Raw genomic sequence first — 22,848 nt, 5'->3', positions numbered from 1 at the left:
TGTGTATTTTTTAATATCAATCTCGCAGTACTTGTGTGTAGAATCAGAACTGATGTTTTTTAACAAAATAAATCTGCATATGACCAATGACAAGGTAAGGAAATTTACGAATTCCATTTTTATTGAAGAAGTAGTTGTCTGTGATGTCAAAGAGACTGATCTTTAATTTTATCGAGGGAATGGTTTTATAAAGTGATAAAAATCGTACGTTTTTTTTCTACTGATTTTCAGAAAGTTTTGCGATTTCAAAGTTTCTTAGAGTTTTTAACATTATTCATATTTGATTAACAGATAATCAAACCTACATCTTAAACATAGCAAACAATTTGCCAAAGCTGTATACTTAAACATGTGTATAATATGATGAAAATGAATTGTTCAAAGTTCATTAATTTTGCTGATTCTTATTAAAAGATTCAAACTATGGCCCAAAAGGGTTTTTATTGATTGAATGAATTTTTGACATGTTAATTATGATCAACTTTTATTTTACAGATATATATTGTGTGTATAATAGATCTTTAAATAATAATGTATAAATTGTGTTAATGGCCTCGAACATATTTCCACGTCATCGATCTCGAGGACTACTCGAATGACTAGAGCTTTCGGATGAACTATGGCTACTAAAGGGGGTCACAGCTGGGGTTTGGGGAACTTCATCAGGTTTATGCTCCGGTCGATTCCATGGAAATGTTGTCGGGTCAAAAACAGGGTCCCTGAGTTCTGTAAGAAATTCGCAATCATCTGTCTCTTTCTCTAAACCATCTACAGCTTCCTTAAGATGGTCTAATTTAGATATCACTGTGAGTCTGCGCTCTAAAACCGGATCTTCGATAACTTCCGCTCTCTTTGGTTCCTTTGGTTTACGTGGTGTTTTGGCATCGCTAGGGTTAGCATGAAGAAGGAGAGGATATTTATCCTCGTAATAAGCTTCTTGCTCCTGTGGGGTTTTAAAAACTTTGGGTTTAAGGTCAATCGTCTGTGTGAATTTGAAGAACAACGGGTCTGAATCGCTTATAGGACTTGTAGGTCTAACAGCTGGTCGTCGAAGAAGTCTGCTGGAAAAAGCATGTGCTTCAATAGGATCAGGGCTATGTAGTTCTATTCTAGGAATTTGGAACTTCCTTGGAGTGACTGTTTTGTTAAGTCGAGATTTAAGGTGTATTGCAGGCAGAGTTTGTTCCCTTCTTACAGGGAACTGGAAGTGGAAGGGACTGTTCTGTGATCGTTGTGTGTTTCGAACACTCGCAGAAAGCAATGGGCGATCTTTCCTCGATCTGTACACACTAGACTCGCTTTTTAATAAGTAGTTGATAAGGTTTTTTGTCTTTACATCTACAAAAAAATGAAATACTGAAAATTGTAGTGTTAGTTGAGTCAAATATTTATAAGAGTTTAAAATGTAAATGTAACTTGAGATTTTATGGGTTATGTATCTTACAGCACATAAAAGTTCATGCATACAATTACGAATTATCGCGTGCTATAGACAATGCTTATATATACCCTCACAAATCCAGAATAGCGTTTTTGGCGATACCGGTATATATGTATAATAATTGACAGCATTACACCTTCAAGTGTGTATAACTGACCTATCTGAATTTATATTTATTAAAGTCGGCAACCGACAAGGGAACGCTAGATTATACAGTGCACGTAACAAAAACATTTTCATTCTTGCTATTAACTAATTCCTGCTTAATGATAGATGTTATATGGGATTATTCCATTATTTCACAAACGTAAGTAGCTGCCTTCCTTTACTCTTTCCGAGGCTTCCGTTTTCTTGTCCTTGAATTTAATAGCGCTGGAATTGCAAATGTCAATTTCCATTTTCTAGGATTAGCCATATGATGCCAATGGACAGCGAAATGTTTGATGGCTTTTTTGTAAGATCAGAATTGTATGATCCGAAAATGTCAAAATTGTTAAGAGCTAAACTTTGGTAAATAGATCTACGAATAATGCAGTGTCTCAAAAAAATGCCGACAGATAATGCTTTTGTGGAAATGTCATAGGCTTATAGTCATAAAATAGGTAGACTTACTCATGGGAAATCAATACCAGTTTATTACTCACTACCGAGACCTTACAGATGCGGTTTGTTGGCAGCGCAGTGACGTTTTATAGAGATTAGGAAAGTAAAATTTACGAATATTCCTCTTTGAAAATAGGCATTGAATATTTGTTAGGACTTTAAAAATATAATGTATAGCCTTAGTCTGCATTGTTGGTACAAAAATATTTGAAAATTCATAATCCATATTGTATATTTGTTCTATTTTCCTTATATTAGGTTCAGATATTATTAGTTGCAGTGCACAATTACTGTCGCTTATAGTTACGTGTATAAGCACATTTCAGCACCAGAACAATACATACTGATGGAATGATAATGTTTTGGAATACTAAATATTGCTTTTTTGGTATAAATAAATATACCTCCTGTAAACAGACATTACCTTTTGCCTGTGGGAGGTTTTCTGTGCGGTACATCCCTCTCAATCCTCGAAGCTGATGGAGGGGGACCTCGTAATCTTGTGGGGGTGGAATGGTGGCGTCATGAAGGTGTTGACCTTTTAATGATATGAAATATAAAGTTGTGCTTTTTAAGAGCATTGCTCTTTTATGGAGTCTTATTTACATTGCATTTGATTTGATAAGATATAGTGAAATCATTCAACCACCTAACTACCTATTTTCATCAACCACATGGGGGATGATTAATATTTTGTTTGTTTGAATTGATGGTAATATAACATATTCTTCAGTAAAAAACATTATCAATGGTCACAAAGTACAGTTTTTCAACACACTATACAGAAAATACTGTCTATCGCATACATACTTTTTGCTCTAATTTCCATATGACTTCCCAGTGCAGAACAAAGACTGCGGGTACTGATGACACTGTTACTCCGAAACTCCTCAAGATTCGAGGTAAGATCTCCATCATAATCAATCCCATCATCTAAAGGTATATCTGCATCGGAAAAGTCCGGCGTAACATATCCATAATTCATATCTGGGATCAAAGAATCATCAAAAATCGTCAGGATTCCGTTTTATTCCCGCGATTCTTTTGCACATCCTAATAAATTAGTTTCATCGTTTTCTTAATTCTAAAGTTCTGTTTGTACACCATCAATTTAAGTCCATATTACACATAAATGAAATTAATCTTCAGAATTTGAATTCTTTTAAACAACTTTTATCATTTTAAGATATTTTGGAATGATCAGGTAAGACTGTTAGGGGTATTTTTCTAAACGCTGAACAGCCATCTGAAAACTCTGAACACAGCCTTTGAAACAATACAAACGATAGATGAACAAACCTAAATCATCAAACAAATCAGATTAATACCTTGATTGTTTATTGATTATCAGTCTTGCATGACAGTCAGGCTTTAAAAGCTGCAGGTATTTATGATAACAAAACAGATCCCTTCTGTACAGGAGACTAGCTTCACGTGGGTAAAATCACGCAACCGGTGAAATTTAAAACAATGTTATCAGAGCGGTAGAGATCATTCATAAATATTTTAAATAAAAGATTTTAACGATGTTATTAACATTTTCCAAAGCCATGCCAAATTACACATTGCTGATTTAGGTAACAACTATCTTCCAACTTGATTTGCACTTTTATAACTGAATGGTTTCATTTAAAATGTGTGTTCGGTACAACAAGAGATATCATATTTATAAAAATAAAAATGCAGCTCAAATGTAATTGGATTGCATACAATGAATTGCAAACTGAAGTTTGTGCATACATTTTATTTGTACATTATTTAACATTCTCGCTGTTCGACACATGATTGTAAATTATCATATTTTATTAAATGTGATATAGTCAGATAAAGAGTAAAAAGAAGTTTTAATTAAGATTTTTCATCCACAATATCATCTTGGCACTCACTGAAGTAAAGTTCGTAGCCTTGCACAATGTATCGCATAATGTAGGTAAAAAGCTGTGCCCAGCACTGTTGCACTTCCGGTATGAACTCTTCGCCAATTGCGCTCTCCCATACCTCAAGGAGAGCTTTCGTAAAAAGATTTAAATAAGATACTTGAAAACCTGGAAATGTCGCATGTTTGGCACCCAGCATTAGCAAAGCTTGTTCAAAGTCAGATTTTTCTTGGTCGAGGTTTTCCACTAAATAGTCGATGATTTGCATAAATCGGGTCACGTGATCGATGAAAAGTGGATGATGCACTAATTCGTTTTCTTCCATGTCACTGAAGAGGAAATTAAAAATACATCATTATCAAATATATTTTAATTTTCAATGAGAGCTTAGATCCATGAATATTTAATGAATATTAAAATTGTATGCTGTGTCACTGAATCCCAAAGGTCCAGCGCGAAATGATTACACTCTATGCATTAAGCATGAAAAACAGCATGTCTGGTTTTACTATCTCTCTCGACCTTTGAAAACGAACTGAAATCAATTCCGATTAAACAGTTTTTAGTAAGTATATTTGGTATTTTCCATTATATTAATTGGAATTATTGTATCAAAAAACCTTTTTATTCTAATCATTCTGTCAAAAGAGATGATTTTAGAAAGTTTTAATATCAGTTGAAATGATTTGTAAAATGCTTTGTAATTCTTCAGAAGACTCAGGTCATTAAATATCTCCTTTTGTAAACATTTAGGAAAGTTAAATAAGAAAATGAAAACAGATCAATCTTTATGCGTTTTAATCCTGGCAATAGTATTTACTTAACATTGATCAGTGTGGCTATAGCCTTACGTACAAATAAGGTTTTTGAATGAAATCGATACTTTCTGTCAGTTTTTTTTGACATCACCTATTCATTACGCAAGTTCTCAGGAAAAGTAAGTCTACAAAATATCACAATATTTATGGATTATTATCACCCCCTGTAACTGAGCTTTTTTTCTGATCGTCTGTCATATTCATTAAGCCAGAACAGACCAGATTCTGTATAGCCATCGGTTACTTTCTTAATCCAATTTTCTCGTTTTTTCATATAGCAATTGTTGAACGAAATATTGGTTTAACTACAGAATATTGCAAAAACAAATTCAAACAAAAGGGAACAATAAAAATAAGGGTTATTAGGGGTTGTACAGCAGCACTGCATTTCGGAGATTGGAATTTAAATAATGTTTAGATAGAAAATATACAATTAAAACAAATTTTTAAATGTTCTAAAACGCTACTAGCAGTCACAAGCTTTCATAAAGATTTTACTATAAAATGGGGTTATTTTGTTTCATTTTAGGAACCTTTGCAGCCCACTCCTTTTGGTTTAATATAAGGATACAAACAGAACTACCTGAATGAAGAAAAAATGTATTTCAATTTCGGCTCCTCCAGAAAAATTTTAAGAAACACCTTTGAGCCAATGTCTGTCATGTCACACGCTAATATTGGCCATGTGCTTCGTATTGTGTCTATCTGTGTGTCTGTGAACTCGAAAGTATCACTTTCAATTTCTTCAGTTTCAATGACGTCTGTTGACTTGCTGACGTCACATCCCATTAGAACTGGCAGCGATCAAAAGTTCATGATTTCTGAAAACAAAAAAGATTGATAATTATATCGATGTTAAAAAATCCTAGTAATCTAGAGTAGGGGCTGCAGATCATGACAATTGTACTGAGCATTCCTTGCTTCTGTTTTGCTCTGGATTTGCTAATTGTCGATAATTTAATTTTTTCTTGTTGCTGTCGTTAGGTGGAGGCGGCGATAAAGAAGCTATATAATCAAATCATAATGAAAATCAACCATAAATAAAATAGCCCTGTGTGGGTCGACAGAAAAGTGCATAAACTGCATAATACAGATCAAACAAAAATAATAATTAACACTCACAACGATCACAATTAGCAGTATATTGTCATTCACAAACAAAATTCAAGCTAGATCTGAGAATTAGTATTTGTAATCGGAAATATTAGCTGGTATTTTTGTCAATCAAAACTCGACTCGAACAATGATAGAGTTGTTCAAGATCAACGAGATAAAGAGAGAAAAAAAAGATGAATACAGAATAAAGAAGGAGATTCTGATCCCACTAGTGTTGTTTGAGCAGTGCATGTACATTTATTTTTCCATATTAAGTGTTCAGGTTGTAGATTTTCTATATCTTCAACCAAACAAGTAATTGCTCAAGGTTTTGAAATGGAATTTATACAGATATATCAAATCCTATGGTACATTTAGCCCATAAAATAGACTAAATTGGATGAAACAGAATTATTTATGTTGGGAGAACACCATCAAAGTACGTGTACAAAGCAACAAAAAGACTACTGAAAACTTGAGGTTCACCCTTGATCAATTATGCAAGAGCGGAAGCCTTTTATGGTTACATGTAAATAAACAGCTTGCAATTATCAAAACAAGAGCAAATATAAACTTTTTCCAGGACTTCATTATATGAGCTTATGATATACATCGGAAACGGGACCGCTGTTTTACGTTGAACCAAACTTAAATAAATATTTTATTAATTATATCAGTCTATTTGCTCCAAGTATGCCGAGGTGTCGAGGGTGGTTTAGAGAAGTCGGAGATGGTTTTAATGTTAGCAGTGGTGCACTGATATGTTAACAATGGGTTACTGATATGTTAACAGTGGTGTACTGATGTGTTAGCGGTGTATGGTGTACTGATGTAAGCGGTGGTGTATTGATATGGTAGTGTATTGCAACCACTATTGAAATAATTCCCACTGTTGAAATAATTATTTCAATACTAAGTGGATGAGAATGCATTTCAAAACCGAAACTAGGTAAAAACTACTATTGAAATAATGTTCACTAATGAAATAATTATTCCAATAATGGTTGTTATTTCAATAAACCACTATTAAATAACACCCACTATTGAAATAAAAATTAGGATCAAATGATTTTTATATCATCAGCAAGTATAAGTGTTGGCAGTGTGACCCAATGTCTCTATTGTCTACGAAATATACATACCTAAATCAAATTGAAGAATAAGAGTTATTTTACACTCATTTTGTTCTGATTATCATTTTCTTCAAAAGATTTAAATACTGTGTGGAAACGTGGTTTTGATATGCATTTTCAACCACTATAAGAATGATTATTTCAATAGTGTGCATTATTTTAATAGTGGTTGCAACCTGGTTTTGCTTTTGAAATCCATTTATTACTACTATTGAAATAATTATTTCATTAATGAACGTTATTTCAATAGTAGTTGCAACCTAGTTTTGCTTTTGAAATGCATTTTAACCACTATTGAAATAACTATTTCATCAGTGAACGTTATTTCAATAGTAGTTGCAACCTGGTTTTGGTTTTGAAATGCATTCTCAACCATTATTAAAAAAATTATCTCATTAGTGAACGTTATTTCAATAGTGGTTGCAAAATATGGTGCACGATTTTATTATGACGTTCAAAAATAAATTAAAATGAAATATTCCCAGCAATGATCCGTTGATCGACTTTAATAAGCTAATCAATTATTTTATACTCTTTTTATCATTTTTTAGTTGAAGTCTGAGAGATTAAAAAATCTCTATTTCAATGAATATTTTTTAACTTAAGATATATATCGATTGCTGAACACGTTTATTAGTAGATAAAGTTACCCATAAGCCAACGTGGCTAAAAACCATCATGTGATGCTTTACCTAAATGGCCTAACAGTAGTTGACCTTAGACTTCCCTTAAAGTGTACATAATTAAGAATGGACATAGAAGATCCATAAACTAGCTTCACACATCCCATACATCCATGAATGATTCTGGCCCGAATTTAGTGCACCAACATCACCATCGATGCAGACATCGCTTGTTCTTCGTTTCGGGTTCATCTTCATGCTTAATGTATGGATATTTCCTGTTGGCGGAATATATTATCGCCTTGTCAGATCGTAAAATAGTGAAAAAAAGTCTTGTTGCTATGGCAAATTAACATCTGATTTTATATTACAAGACGGGAAGATATCTTTTATTTGGGCACGGAATTCTAGTTTTATGATGATTGCAAACGCCTATTAAGCACACAAAAACACTACCGAGCTTCTACCCAAATTTATACATATAAAACAAAAACACAAATATTTAGATACACAAATACAATATATATATATATATATATATATATATATATATATATATATATATATATATATATATATATATATATATATATATATAATCGAAAAAAACTGAATTACGCTCATGAGAAAAAATGAGAGAGAGAGAAGGAGAGACTCACCTCATCAAAGCAGGTAAATTAAAAATATAGATCCAGATCGTAAATTAAGAAGCTTTTAGCAAAGATCGATGTATCTAAGACATGTACTTACACTGCATAAGAACTATTTGCTTTATCACTTCGTTGTCGAAATTTAAGTTTGTCCGTCTTTCAAAATGTTGAATCTTCATAGTACCTGTAAAATCTAATCCAGAATCTAAAATTCGTTCCTGTTATAATACATGTATAGGGAATCAGTCCGTCGTTTTCTAGTTTTACCGGCAAAATCAATTTTCATTTGTTTGAATGTAGTATTTTGTCCGCCTTGTGATCGATTATGTGAATAATAACAGGCGATAATTTTTGTCGCTCCTTCTAAATGTCTACAAATAACACTATATTGGAAAATGCTGCACTTGCCTCACACCTCGCAAGTTCTCTAATAGCAGCTGACTGGAAAATGTGCTCTATACGTCAATCAAATATAGTAAAATAGTGCGAGGCTCTTAAACTTTTGTTTAACGTTTGGATTCAATTTCTGTCCAAATTTGATTTGTTGAAATTCAAGATTAATGATCTTAGTTCTTTTGGGTTATTTCCGCTTAACAAAAGTTCTATTTTTAATTCACAATTATACTAATAAAGTAACTGGCATGAGAATAAAACAAAAATGATAAATCACATCACGCCTTTAAGAAACGAGGTTTTTCTTCTCACCCTTGCAAAATGAACAATGTAAAGACTACAGGAGTATGTACAAAATAAAATAAAAATCTTTTTAAGAATGTTGCTTTCAGTGTCACAATCACACGTACATAGTCCATGTGAATCTACCGCAAGGAGGAAAAATATCAAAAAGCAAAAGTTACAGCGGAGTGCGATTTGCGAATATCGTCCTGGCTTTATGAGCTCACAGGTTCATCTCAACACGTTAAATCCAAATTATGTGAACATCTGGACATATTTACCTACTTGTATTTTTACAGCGTTTAGACCTTGAAAATGATAATTATATTTCGAAATTTGCTACCGTTGTCGCTTTTCTGCATGTTTATAAATCTCAATCAGTTATAGATAAAAATTGTGTTCTTTGGAGTATTGTCATAAAACTATAGTGGTGTCATTGATTTTCAGTAAAGATATCTGAAATAAATGTTAGAGTGCACTAATACCCCAAAAGAATAATTGTTAGCTTTTGCGATATTGGTGTTTATTCAGGGAAAAAAATCAAACATATTGCACTAAACCCAGTAAATGCAGTAAAGACACGTCATTAGGCATATTAAATTCAAGGGTATATTATCATGTTGTCAAATGCTGTCAACTGCAGTCGGTGGGGGTGGCATGCAAATATATCAGATAAGGAAATGCACGATAAAGTATGTTAATTGCCCTTAATGGCTACGATTTTCCATCCCTGCAAGGCTCGTTGCAATTTTCATTATCATAGGGATAAAATGAAGCTAAAGAAATTGTCGATTTCACTTGCAAGATGTAATTGAACAGAAAATAGATGTTTAGCCCTCATCTTAAGTCTAGAACCGCGGGCAATGATTCCTGAAGAATTCAGTGGAAAAATTGATTTTTACGATATGAGATTTGATTTTCCCCCTAATTATACTTCTAAATTGATGATTATTTGGATTATCGATTTGGTGAGATTGAATTAGACCAACTCTAGCCTGCAATAAGTAGTCTGTACATGATTGATAGCGATAACATTTTGGATTAGCATTAGGATCCGGAAGTAGTTTAGGCAGTTCCGGCTTGTGTCTCTGGGTAACCATGCATGCAAGTGAAATCAACTATACATGTATTTGTGGATGGACTGAGAGCAAAAATGATAGAAGCCCACAGGAATTAATTGAAATTCTTTAAAATCACTCAATCATCAGGAGGAAGCAGAAATTTAAGCTACACCTGAATAGATTTGAACTTCTGATCAGTCACCGTGATAAATTTAAGGCCGTTCTTTTGAAGCACGTATTGTGCCCTCTTTATACAGAAATTATCGTGTTATATTTAAAAAAAAAATTATTTTTTGAAAGTGCATTTGTGTCAAGAAAAATACATCATTTATTACCATGTGCATAGTAATGAAAATTGATTTTTAATTATTATGTGATTTTTATGCCCCCATAATCGAAGATTCGGGGCAAATAGTTTTTGGTCTGTCTGTCCATCCGTCTGTTTGTCTGTTGTCAGCAAACACTTAACTTGCCCATAACTTTCGAATGGTTGTTTCTAGGACTAAAGCCGCTTTCATATTTCACATACACTGTATGTATTCCTTGTGACAAGACCTTTCTTTGGGTACCAACATATTTGACCTCCTGACTCTGAACTTGGAGACTAACCTACTTTTGAAAATTTTATCAAACTTTAACCTTGGTCATAACTTTTGAGCAGTTGATGCTAGTGCATTAATATTTCACAAGACAGTTAGTGTATTCCATGTATCAAACTTTTCTTTGGGTAACATTTTGACCTTGACCTTGGAGTTTGACCTACTTTTGAAAAACTTGAACCTTGGCCTTTAGCTTCCATACGGGGGCATCAGTTTTCACAAATACAGCTTGTTCGATTATCGATAAATCGTTCATAATCGTTTACAATATCTTTTCATGTCTAAGAATTCAAAAAGGAAACATTTATACATACCTTCTACGACTTGTTAACCTTTATCATTCAAAAATGAAACGAAAACACCGACTTATTCTTTGTTTTTGGTAAAAATATGTATGTATGTATAGCGTGCTACATGTATTTATTTATAAAGGTATTCTTCCATGTAAAAAGGAAATCGCCATCAAAAGCACTCTTTTAGAAATAAATTGTTTTGGAGTTGAAATCGAGAGTCAATTTCATCCTATTTATTTTTTGTAGTCTAGAAATAAAACAAAATTTTGATGTTGATATTGCATGGCAGCATGCACATTGCATTTTCAAATCAATTTTGATAAGACATTGTATATTGATATATTTCATCAGGAATTGACAAAGCTTTTCTTTTTATGACATAAAATCGCAATGAAACCTTTCGTGAAATCTGTCAATAAATTATAATTAAGGTTCCTTGTAGAGAAACTGAACAAGAATAAGAACGAGCAGTAAATGATTCTTGCATTTTGCAAAATATATAAAAAGAAATATAGAACTGAATTTAAGAAAAAAGAGCAAATTTAGCTTTTAAATTTTCGATAAAGACAACGTTTAAATAAGGTAAAGAAACTACAAGAAAATGCCGACAATTTATTAAGGGAAGAAATAGAGGATGGTTATCAACATATGAGGATAACTCCGCCCTCTCATACCAGAGGAGTTATACATGCAATCATGTTTTTTTTAAAAAGTTAATTCATTATTCATTCACTGGAACTAAAAGATAAACAGTTTTCTTTGCATTATCTTCACATGAAAATTCATTAATTATGGCACGTCACAAAACTCTCCGTAGAATATCATAAACTGAAATATCGCTTCTCCACGGTTGGTGAAATGATATTATAGATGATGACCAGCGATATGGATGACCGATTGATACTCAATATATATTTAAGTGAATGCAATATGCTATGAGACAGTGATTCCATAAACCGAGTGAAATGTGCTTATATTCCTTAAAAAACACCTCCATTGGAGATGTAGATTTTTTGGAAGCAAAAATATAGTCAATTTTCAGTGGAATACACTTGTTTGAAATAGATAAAGCAAATGTAGACTGCAACATCCGAACACTGGAAAACCGTGGTTTCAAGCTGGGTGTATGTAAATACATGTGTATGTACATGTACCTTCTATGGTGACGTTAAAACATTCCAGATAGTTCCTACGGGAGTTAGGGGTCATTTTTAAACAACCTTCTGTTACTCCATCTACGAAAAAGACCTAGGATTTATTAAACACACGCACGCACACAAAATCAGGAGAGATGTTCAACATTTTGAATTAAGAATCGATAAAGAGGGTTTGAAGTTGACTATGACATTACTGGAGAGATAAAATTTAATGAACAAGTCTTGCTCCCGCTGAAAAATGAGATAACCAAAGATTTTAAAAACGATAAAAGTTTGCATACGCAAATCCTAATATGCAACAATTTTTCAATCCGTATAATTTTATCTTATTTCAAATAAAATTGAATGGTCAGCAAGTTCCTCGAGTCAAGTCCTGGAATATTTGGAGAATCATTGCTCATTAATGGAAAACTCAGGTAGCGGTTGTTATTATGATGGTTGGTTCTTTTATTTTCCGTATATGTACATTTCGAAGGGGAAAAATACAAATTTAAATTCTTTTTCAAAATATAATCAAAATCAAAAGAGTGGCGATATTAAGTTGAAATTAAAATAAAAAAAAAATAATAATAAACAAAAAGCAACACGCGATATGTGCGTATATGGTGGAAATTTTTACACAGAATGTTTCATACCATTTGAGTGAACACCAAAAGTTTGGTTCATTAACTGAAGAGGATAAAACATATTACGTAAGACGCAGAAAATAGAACGATGATTTATGTGAATTGCAGGTAATTTTCACTTAGCTGCTCTTCCATTTTCTTCTTTTTTAAGATGCTTTAGCTAAATCCTGTGAGTCCTTTGTATGATTAAAACATTATCCCTAGAAAAAGGATGTTTAATTAATTCAAGTTTGATCTTTGTTGAAAAAAAAAGAAATGACGTGCACATGATAATAGTTAATCATTTGAAACATTTCAATAAACAAATTTCTCGGTTGGTATCTTAAAAAATTATATAAAAAGGAAATTTTAGATCAAACAAATATAAACTGATTTTGTTAAACAGTTCCATTTCCCATGATTTTTTGCTATCGGTTTACTAATTTTTTAGGTCATTATCTTAAAGAAAAACTTAAAGAAAAAAGTTTATTCAGGGAATTTGTGTCCCCCGCTTAAGGAAAAAGAAAATTGCTGAAGACATGGATAAATTGCAGATGGAGGAAAGAAAAGGAGTCGACCTTGACCTTTCAGCTCTTGGCTTTAAAGTCAATATGGGTCTTTTTTAAGTTAAGGAAATTCATGACCTTACGTTTCATTGCAAAAGTTTACAGAAAAGTAAAGTCATCATCTGAAGACGATGTATGCAAGATATGAATTTCTGACCTTTTCCTCTGACCTATTTAAAAATCAATAGGTTTTTTTTTATAAAACATATCGACGAAAGGTATAAAACATATTTGCAAAATTTCAAAGAAAACTGAAATTATCACCAGGAAACCATTTTGTGCAAGATATGAATATTTGACCTTGACCCATTGACCTAAAAATCAATAAGTGTGTTCCTTATGTCATTGGGAGATATAAAATTATTTCATTGAAAAAAAAACTCAAAGACAACTAAAGTTATCATCTGAAAACCATTTTTGCAATGTATGAATTTCTGACCTTGACTTTCAACTTTTTGACCTCAAAATCAATAGGGATCTTCTTTTAATCGCTGGAAATTATGATACAAAATTTCATTGAAAAAGCTCAAAGAAAAACTTTATTTATCACCTGAAACCATTTTTGCAATGTATGAAATCTGACTTTGATCTTTGACCCTTTCACCTCAAAATAAATAGGGGTCTTATATATAGACCATAGGAAGTTAAGGTATAAAGTTTCATCGCAAAAGCTCAAAAGCGTTTTGACATATCCGGAAACGAGTGTTACAAACAGAATGACAAACAGATAGACGGACTGACCCAAATTAATGTCTCCCACTCTCAGTGAAAGCGAGTGACAATATTCCAAGAGAAATTTGCCTTGATTTATAGTCTTTTGTTACCGACTTCAAATTGTGACATTTTATCATTATTTTGCATTGTGGTTGGATGAATTCCTTATACGGTATGTGAGTGAAATACATTTAAGATTTAAAAAGTAATGGCCCCGCCCAAAACAGGGTTGGTTTTTTTCTTTATCTCACCCCTTTCAGATCATTATGTAACTTGCAGTATTGTATCATACCCTGTTAGTCAACGTGACAAATACGACGCCAGTGAATTTTATAATAATTTTAAAAAATCTATCGGGGAGACAAAGCTGTCAGTCTATCAGATGATTCAGAAAATCTGTCAGACGCTCTTACTGAGAGACGACTTCTTGACTAAAATGATGACAAATAGATTTTTCACGCTATTATAGAATAAAGAATTGATAATTTATAAAAATATGTATGAATAGCTGATCACTTTGGTTATGCTGTAGGATGTATGATCAAAATGTCAGCTCAGTTGTGTCGCCTCTGTTGACTTGGGAGTTCCTCATTGCACCTTCTGTCATTAACCCTGATGTACGGCTTGTGTAAGCCACTGGTTAGTTTACAGATATACTCGATCGTTTAGTTAACAGCTGGTTAAGTGTTTTCAAATACTCTTAAGACCAGCGGTCGATTGACCCTATCTGTGTATGATTGTTTCTTGACCCTATCTGTGTATGATTGTTTCTTGACCCTATCTGTGTATGATTGTTTCTATATGTGTATGATTGTTTCTTGGTCCTATCTGTGTATGATTGTTTCTATATGTGTATGATTGTTTCTTGACCCTATCTGTGTATGATTGTTTCTTGACCCTGTCTGTGTATGATTGTTTCTTGACCCTATCTGTGTATAATTGTTTCTTGACCCTATCTGTTTATGATTGTTTCTATCTGTGTATGATTGTTTCTATCTGTTTATGATTGTTTCTATCTGTGTATGATTGTTTCTATATGTGTATGATTGTCTCTATCTGTTTATGATTGTTTCTTGGTCCTATCTGTGTATGATTGTCTCTATCTGTTTATGATTGTTTCTATCCTATCTGTTTATGATTGTCTCTATCTGTTTATGATTGTTTCTATCCTATCTGTTTATGATTGTCTCTATCTGTTTATGATTGTCTCTATCTGTGTATGATTGTCTCTATCTGTGTATGATTGTTTCTTGGTCCTATCTGTGTATGATTGTTTCTATATGTGTATGATTGTTTCTATATGTGTATGATTGTTTCTTGACCCTATCTGTGTATGATTGTTTCTTGACCCTGTCTGTGTATGATTGTTTCTTGACCCTATCTGTGTATGATTGTTTCTTGACCCTATCTGTGTATGATTGTTTCTTGGTCCTATCTGTGTTTGTTTGTTTCTATCTGTGTATAATTGTTTCTATCTGTGTATGATTGTTTCTTGACCCTGTCTGTGTATGATTGTTTCTTGACCCTATCTGTGTATGATTGTTTCTTGACCCTATCTTTGTATAATTGTTTCTTGACCCTATCTGTGTATGATTGTTTCTATCTGTGTATGATTGTTTCTATCTGTTTATGATTGTTTCTATCTGTGTATGATTGTTTCTATATGTGTATGATTGTCTCTATCTGTTTATGATTGTTTCTTGGTCCTATCTGTGTATGATTGTCTCTATCTGTTTATGATTGTTTCTATCCTATCTGTTTATGATTGTCTCTATCTGTTTATGATTGTCTCTATCTGTTTATGATTGTTTCTATCCTATCTGTTTATGATTGTCTCTATCTGTGTATGATTGTCTCTATCTGTGTATGATTGTTTCTTGGTCCTATCTGTGTATGTTTGTTTCTATCTGTGTATGATTGTTTCTTGGTCCTATCTGTTTATGATTGTTTCTATATGTGTATGATTGTTTCTATCTGTGTATGATTGTTTCTTGACCCTATCTGTGTATGATTGTTTCTTGACCCTATCTGTGTATGATTGTTTCTTGACCCTATCTGTGTATAATTGACCCTATCTGTGTATGATTGTTTCTATCTGTGTATGATTGTTTCTATCTGTTTATGATTGTTTCTATCTGTGTATGATTGTTTCTATATGTGTATGATTGTCTCTATCTGTTTATGATTGTTTCTTGGTCCTATCTGTGTATGATTGTCTCTATCTGTTTATGATTGTTTCTATCCTATCTGTTTATGATTGTCTCTATCTGTTTATGATTGTATCTATCTGTTTATGATTGTTTCTATCCTATCTGTTTATGATTGTCTCTATCTGTGTATGATTGTCTCTATCTGTGTATGATTGTTTCTTGGTCCTATCTGTGTATGTTTGTTTCTATCTGTGTATGATTGTTTCTTGGTCCTATCTGTGTATGATTGTTTCTATATGTGTATGATTGTTTCTATCTGTGTATGATTGTTTCTTGACCCTATCTGTGTATGATTGTTTCTTGACCCTGTGTATGATTGTTTCTTGACCCTATCTGTGTATGATTGTTTCTTGACCCTATCTGTGTATGATTGTTTCTATCTGTTTATGATTGTTTCTATCTGTTTCTATCTGTTTATGATTGTTTCTATCTGTTTATGATTGTTTCTATCTGTGTATGATTGTTTCTTGACCCTGTCTGTGTATGATTGTTTCTTGACCCTATCTGTGTATGATTGTTTCTTGACCCTATCTGTGTATAATTGTTTCTTGACCCTATCTGTGTATGATTGTTTCTATCTGTTTATGATTGTTTCTATCTGTTTATGATTGTTTCTATCTGTGTATGATTGTTTCTATATGTGTATGATTGTCTCTATCTGTTTATGATTGTTTCTATCTGTTTATGATTGTTTCTATCTGTGTATGATTGTTTCTTGACCCTATCTGTTTATGATTGTTTCTTGACCCTATCTGTGTATGATTGTTTCTTGACCCTGTTTGTATATGATTGTTTCTTGACCCTATCTGTGTATAATTGTATCTTGACCCTATCTGTGTATGATTGTTTCTATCTGTGTATGATTGTTTCTTGGCCCTATCAGCGTTTCTATGATTGTATCTTGGCAACTTCAGAGCTGAAAAACAAGACACATTGACAACGGCCGAAAGTCTCAGTTTCTACAAATTCGTGTGCATGTATGAAATACATGTACATGTATATGCTATTTTTGTTGAATATTTGACGGAAATTATTCAAATATTTAAATACATGTACGAAATTGTAACTTCTCCAGAACAAGCCGGAAACAATCCCACGCTAATAATTTCATAAAATTGACATGGTTATTTACACAAGGCCTAGATCGATGAGTTTTTAAAGTTATGGACATTACAAGGTCTTTTTAATTTAATTTCTGTTAGTCCTTTTCAAATTGTACAAATATCAGTTCAACAGAAAGGTGGATTCGTTTAAAACTTTTGTTTTAAATTATCAGACCATCCCCTGGTCAGGCCTGGTGACAAACTTGAAAGATACGTACATGTTACATACACTGCTGTAATCAAGAATGAACGGAAATACTTATACGATGTTATCATTGGTTCGAGGTTATCATTGGTTCAATATTCTCCAGTTTATTGGTCTTGACGGCTGAATGTTTGGTGCTCTGGGAAAGTTTCAATGACTCTTAGTTGTTATATTTTTTAATTGTAAAATCCAATTGTAAAATGTTTAATTGTAAAATCCAACTGAACTTTAAATTTCTGTAGGCCTTAGGATATTCACTGGCTAGGCGATTTTGCTTTCCCGACTTTTTTTTTAACTTACTGGCCCCGAATTAATGTTGGTTATGACATTTGAAACGTGAATCAAATAATTTTTTTTTTAAATCATTAAATTTCCGCGGGCATACAACCTCGCATAATTACGCGAAAAAATTGATAAAAGTTCTCGCGAATAAAATGTGATTTACAGTATTTTACTGTAATTGCATGAAATACCAACTTTAAGATAATATAGAATTATAGATATCGTAAAAAAGAAAGAAATATTGAATATGGATTTTTATCACTTTGTTCAAAAATTCACTGGAAACACTGCAATCATATGTCAATTAACGAAGTTCGCTCCTGAGCTTTTGAGCAGATTCTTATCTTAATCTATATTTCAAAAATTCTGCATAATGTTTTTAATCTTGCAAGAAATTTGGATTCTACAATGCCAATTTAACTATATTCAGTTAAAACTCCATGATTAAATTCCATACTAAAAACATTAAGTGAGGAACTATATTATGTGGCGGAAGGTTTTTTAGAAGAAAATGATCATTTTTTCTCTTTCGAAGTATTTAAAGTATATTAAGTTTGGATTCCTATTTTTACATGCAGTCTGCACACATAGTTATTTTGTGCAGTGGACTGTTTTATACTGGTCATAAATTATCTACTAAATAAACTGTAATGAATTCTATCATCATATTTGATAAATATAGCAAATATATTGTGGAAATGAAGAAAAAAAAATAGCCCTAATTTAAGCTTAAAATTAGCACTATTTTAGTAATATCTAAAAATTAACATCACAGACTCCCAGTTTTAATTTTCTTTTCTGAATATATACGATACTTTTAACCATTCTTCTTAAATTCAATAAAATGTCATTACTTTCAAATGATTTTTTTGCTTGTTAAATTTTAATGCCAGAAAAATGAAAATGTTTGAGTGCAAAAAGGTCAAATAATTGAACATGCGGAGTAATTCGAAAATATCTTCGTTGTTACAATTTTTAATGTGTCTATTTAAGATGAAATAAGACTGTGTTTGTTCACCATAATTAATTTGAACAAAAAATATTGAAGAAAAAACTTTAAAAATTGATTTATGTGTAAGACGTATTTACAGTGCAAAAAGGTCAAAATAAATGCTCTGTAGCGCCAAAAGATGCGCATTGACCCCCATTTTTTGATTTGATTTTTAATAAAGCTATGTGTATAAATTCTAAAAATATACTTGATAAAAAATTCTCATTACTTTTGATGGCAGGATCCAACCTCCTTAAATAATTTGCAGGACAGAATTTCTGATTCATCAATATGAGTACATGTTTTGATGCATAAGATGTTCATTCCGCAACATTGTAAATTGACACATCTTTCTCTGGTTAATTAAGCTCGCTCTATCAAGATACTATAAGTATTATATAAAACTTTCTGTATATTGTTTTAAGATTTTAATGCATAAAATGGTGAAACCGGAGAAAACTTTGGGTTTTCTGTCCATCTGTCTTTCGGCCTCACTTAGTTTTCTTGAATTTCTGTTTTATGTAATACTGTTTAAAGTGTGGTGAGTGCGCTCACGTGGGACAGACTATAGATTCTCTCCTATATTGAGCTGATATTTTGTAAGTAAGTGTATCTTGAATGATGTTACAGAGTCCAAGTTTGCATTTTGTTCCGCTAAGATAATTCATTTTTTAGGGATTGCTTATACAAATACTCTCAGGATGCTTGTTCTTTTTTTTTTTTTTTTTTTTTTTTTTTGACATATTCTAAATTGATTAGCACAATTTATCAACATAAAGGAATCATAGTTGAATTAAAAAAAAAAAAAAGCAGAACTTTGATTTGAAAGTTCAGCGGTTCTTCCCTGAACATTTCTGAGAAATATATTTAAATACAAAAAAGAGGGAAAGGAAAAAGAAAGGTCTAAATGTCAGAATGAATATAAGATGGGAAGAAATTCTAAAAGAATTATTCAAAGTTACTTGTGAAAGTGAAAGAGCTGGCCACACACGCTCGATATACATTGGACATTCATATTCAGAGTAGACAAGGTCAAATGTCAACCCGATCTCCTTGTTTACATTGTTTATTGGTATAATAAATGTCATGACTTACAAGATTTACAAAGAAACTCATGACTTAGGTAACATATCATTCGTACCTCTTTCCATTGTGGATTCTGTGGAAGTATATTCTATAGAAGTCATTATATCCAGCCTGAGTATTATCCACCAATGCGCATCCTCATGAATATTAATAAAATTCAAATCAATGCGATATAAATCTCGATTTTTTGGAGGATAACAGCGACATATATAGTCAGACAAAAATAATGCCGTGGCATCTGATTTATTCAGGGAAACATAAAACATTAATCAATCAAAAAACAAACTATTAACATACAAAAAAAAAAAAGATTCATATGTACACATAAATACAATTTACTACAATGTGTATAGGAAAAAAAAATTATTTTTGGCGCAGATTTTTTATTAGGTTTTTTATCTAGGCACTGTGTACATTTGAATTGAGCTTCCGGGAAGAAGATATTTAAATTTAACTTTCTGTCCTCGTTTTAATTTGATTGGTTCAATTGATAAAGTTTGATTTTTCAACCACTCCTCCTTCTTTTTCTGTAAATATCCAGCACTTAATTTTGGATCAAATTTTGTAAATATTTTGGCCTGGGGCAAGGTGCGGTAGTAATACCAGTCTAATCTATGCACGGACGGATCATTCGTTCTATTTCTGAGCAGATCTTCTAAACAGTCTAATACTAGATGATCAAAATGATAATCAAATTTGTTGGCAATTAATTGAGGCCTACTAGCAAGCCATGGCAAATCTCCGATGCCAAAAACGCAGACACTTCTGACATACTTTCCGTGACATTTAGGTTTATCATCTTCCCAGTTTATAGCACGAGACAAAAATGTTCCATATTTATGTCGAATCTCTGTTTCATATCCTCCCGGAGCCCACGGGAAGGTATTTAATGTCGCCCAGACATTTTCTTCTGGGGAATATGTATCGTTCAACCACTGAATGAATTCATTCGCTATGCGATCACTCAAGAGAAAATCGACGAAATTCCTTGAAAATGCACCATATGCACTACCTTTGCTGATTTCAATATTATATCGAAACGGTTCCTTAATATCTGAAGTTTCTACCAAGTTTACATTACTAGTGTAATATTTCTTTTCAAATCGCCATTTTAAAAACTGCGGTGTATTATACGATTCAATGTCATTGGCTCCATTCAAGGAAGACAATATTTCAACTATTTCTAAATTAGTTTTTATTGGAAATTCCTGTCCTGTAAGATTAATGTAATATTTCCATTTGATTTTGGATTTCTTACTTAGAATTTCCATGCACTGGAGATCACTTTGCATGTGTGCGTAACTTGCGTACACGACATTTAAACGTTTCTCAACAACAAACACATTATTAAAACACCTTCCGATCTGTTTCATGATTTTGAACACAATTTTTGAGGTTTTCCCATCAACATAAAGGCAATAAACATTATGTGGTCTGTATATAGTGCGAAGAAGTCGTTCTGCTTGGTCCGGATCGCGGTGCATTTTAATTCCAAAGGCCAATGGATAACTTTTTTCCCTCTCTGAAACAGGTTTATTAGAATATTCATGTGCTTCGTCCAGTCTCCAACAATCTTTGATAAGAAATGGTAATTTGCACTGCGAAACAACAGGTCGTTCCATTAATTTGAGGGGGTCATCAACGGTTCTATCTCCCATGAAGAGTCTTGGACAAAGCTCTGCGCGAAAACCCATTGGAAGGCATAGCTCGGCAAGGGGGTGTCGTTTTTTTGTGTGATTTGATACGGTGTAATTTTCAACTTCACTGGGAAGTTTAGTTGACGGGAGCTTTTCAAAAGATGTACTTCCATAATTGTTGTAAAAAGCGGTGGAATATTTTTGGTTCAGCCAAAAACTAAGAAAAGTAGCAACGGAAAACAAATGTAGAAATATTGTCGTCAGGCAATAATGTCGCAGAGGCATAATTCTTGGATTTTAGAAATATCATTGGACATGACGAAAGGATATTCTAAAATGAGGAAGAAATGTCTCTTTGGTCTGTATTATAAGAAGTAGGGCGGTGTCCATAATATAAATCACTTTCCAAAAGTCACCACGTGACAAGAGTATAATAGTTTACGACGCGGGACCTTTTCACCCGCGTTAATCCCCGCTATCATGGCCAGCCTAAAACAAGAGCACTATATTAATGGTTGTGGTAACATTTCAAAAGAAACAGATAGATACATCATTTTACTTCACGTCATTTTGGTACAATTACTTAAGTCCCACCTCTATTACTCCTTAACGTAACATCTTTAATGAAATATTTACTCCGGGGAAATTTTCATCAAATTGGATCTTGCTATATGGAAAGTGTGACCTTTACCCTCGAGGGACAAATAGCAACCATATTCGTTCGCTTCACTTGTCACGCTACAAACAAAATTGTTTATTTCATGACTGTCTATTTCGGATACATGTGTACAGGATTACGTATTAATTAACTTCTTTCCCCTTAAACATCGTGTATTTAGTGTCGCACTGACGTCCGCGTTTGATTTTCTGTTCTATTTCCGGAAAACAGCATTCCGTCTGTCTTTGAAATCTGATGTTAAATGTATTGTGCGGAGATGGTTCGATGACGACCCCCTGACCTTAATTTTGGTGAGGTAACCAACTTCAATAACTGTAAACGACAATTTTAAAACGTCATGTAATGGACGGTTAAATTGAAAAGCCAGTTATGGGACATCATGAACCCATAAATGAAGACGAAAATAAGACGTACTTCCATTAAAGGAAAAAAAAACTTGCCGCCACAATCTCAAGAAAAAAAACCCCTCAAATTGATATTTATCAAAAATATTTTTGTAAACAAGGCAATAAAGGGGTAAGTATAGTTCACATCCATTAGGCTATTTATTTAGATTCAGATCTGCACATCGGCAATCGTGTCCTTCGGATAGAATGAGATGTAACAGATACTGTCCAGAATTTCATAAAGCTTACGGGCAGTGTTCGGACATTAACTTAAAAATCTCCGTCAATATGAGATGTCCTTTGCCCCTTTGTCAAATAAAATTTCTTTTTTCTCCATAAAACCAAAAGTTAATGACATT

At 32.7% G+C, this 22,848-nt stretch overlaps 3 protein-coding genes across 3 annotated transcripts; all 3 read right to left on the bottom strand.

Moving 5' to 3' along the window:
• Nucleotides 1–571: 571 nt before the first annotated feature.
• LOC133171615 (uncharacterized) lies at nt 572–3,066 on the bottom strand. Its single transcript, XM_061306402.1, has 3 exons — nt 2,855–3,066; nt 2,469–2,582; nt 572–1,338 (listed from the first exon to the last, which is right to left on the bottom strand). The coding sequence occupies exons 1-3, from the start codon at nt 3,027–3,029 to the stop codon at nt 572–574; spliced, it is 1,056 nt and encodes a 351-aa protein (XP_061162386.1). The 5' UTR covers nt 3,030–3,066.
• A 702-nt stretch (nt 3,067–3,768) lies between these two features.
• On the bottom strand, nt 3,769–8,615 carry LOC133206191 (cytoglobin-2-like). Its single transcript, XM_061342126.1, has 3 exons — nt 8,341–8,615; nt 5,323–5,560; nt 3,769–4,250 (listed from the first exon to the last, which is right to left on the bottom strand). The coding sequence occupies exons 2-3, from the start codon at nt 5,526–5,528 to the stop codon at nt 3,893–3,895; spliced, it is 564 nt and encodes a 187-aa protein (XP_061198110.1). The 5' UTR covers nt 5,529–5,560; nt 8,341–8,615; the 3' UTR covers nt 3,769–3,892.
• An 11,567-nt stretch (nt 8,616–20,182) lies between these two features.
• On the bottom strand, nt 20,183–22,091 carry LOC133171500 (beta-1,3-galactosyl-O-glycosyl-glycoprotein beta-1,6-N-acetylglucosaminyltransferase-like). The gene has a single exon (XM_061306264.1). It carries the CDS (start codon nt 21,707–21,709, stop codon nt 20,183–20,185), a length of 1,527 nt encoding a protein of 508 aa, XP_061162248.1. The 5' UTR covers nt 21,710–22,091.
• Between the last annotated feature and the right edge of the window lie 757 nt (nt 22,092–22,848).

The sequence above is a fragment of the Saccostrea echinata genome, unplaced genomic scaffold (assembly GCF_033153115.1).
Source record: "Saccostrea echinata isolate AGI-Se365-2 ecotype Australia unplaced genomic scaffold, CSIRO_AGI_Sech_v1 ptg000054l, whole genome shotgun sequence".
NCBI classification, from domain to species: Eukaryota; Metazoa; Mollusca; class Bivalvia; order Ostreida; family Ostreidae; genus Saccostrea; species Saccostrea echinata.
This window is presented reverse-complemented; position numbering and strand designations above follow the sequence as displayed.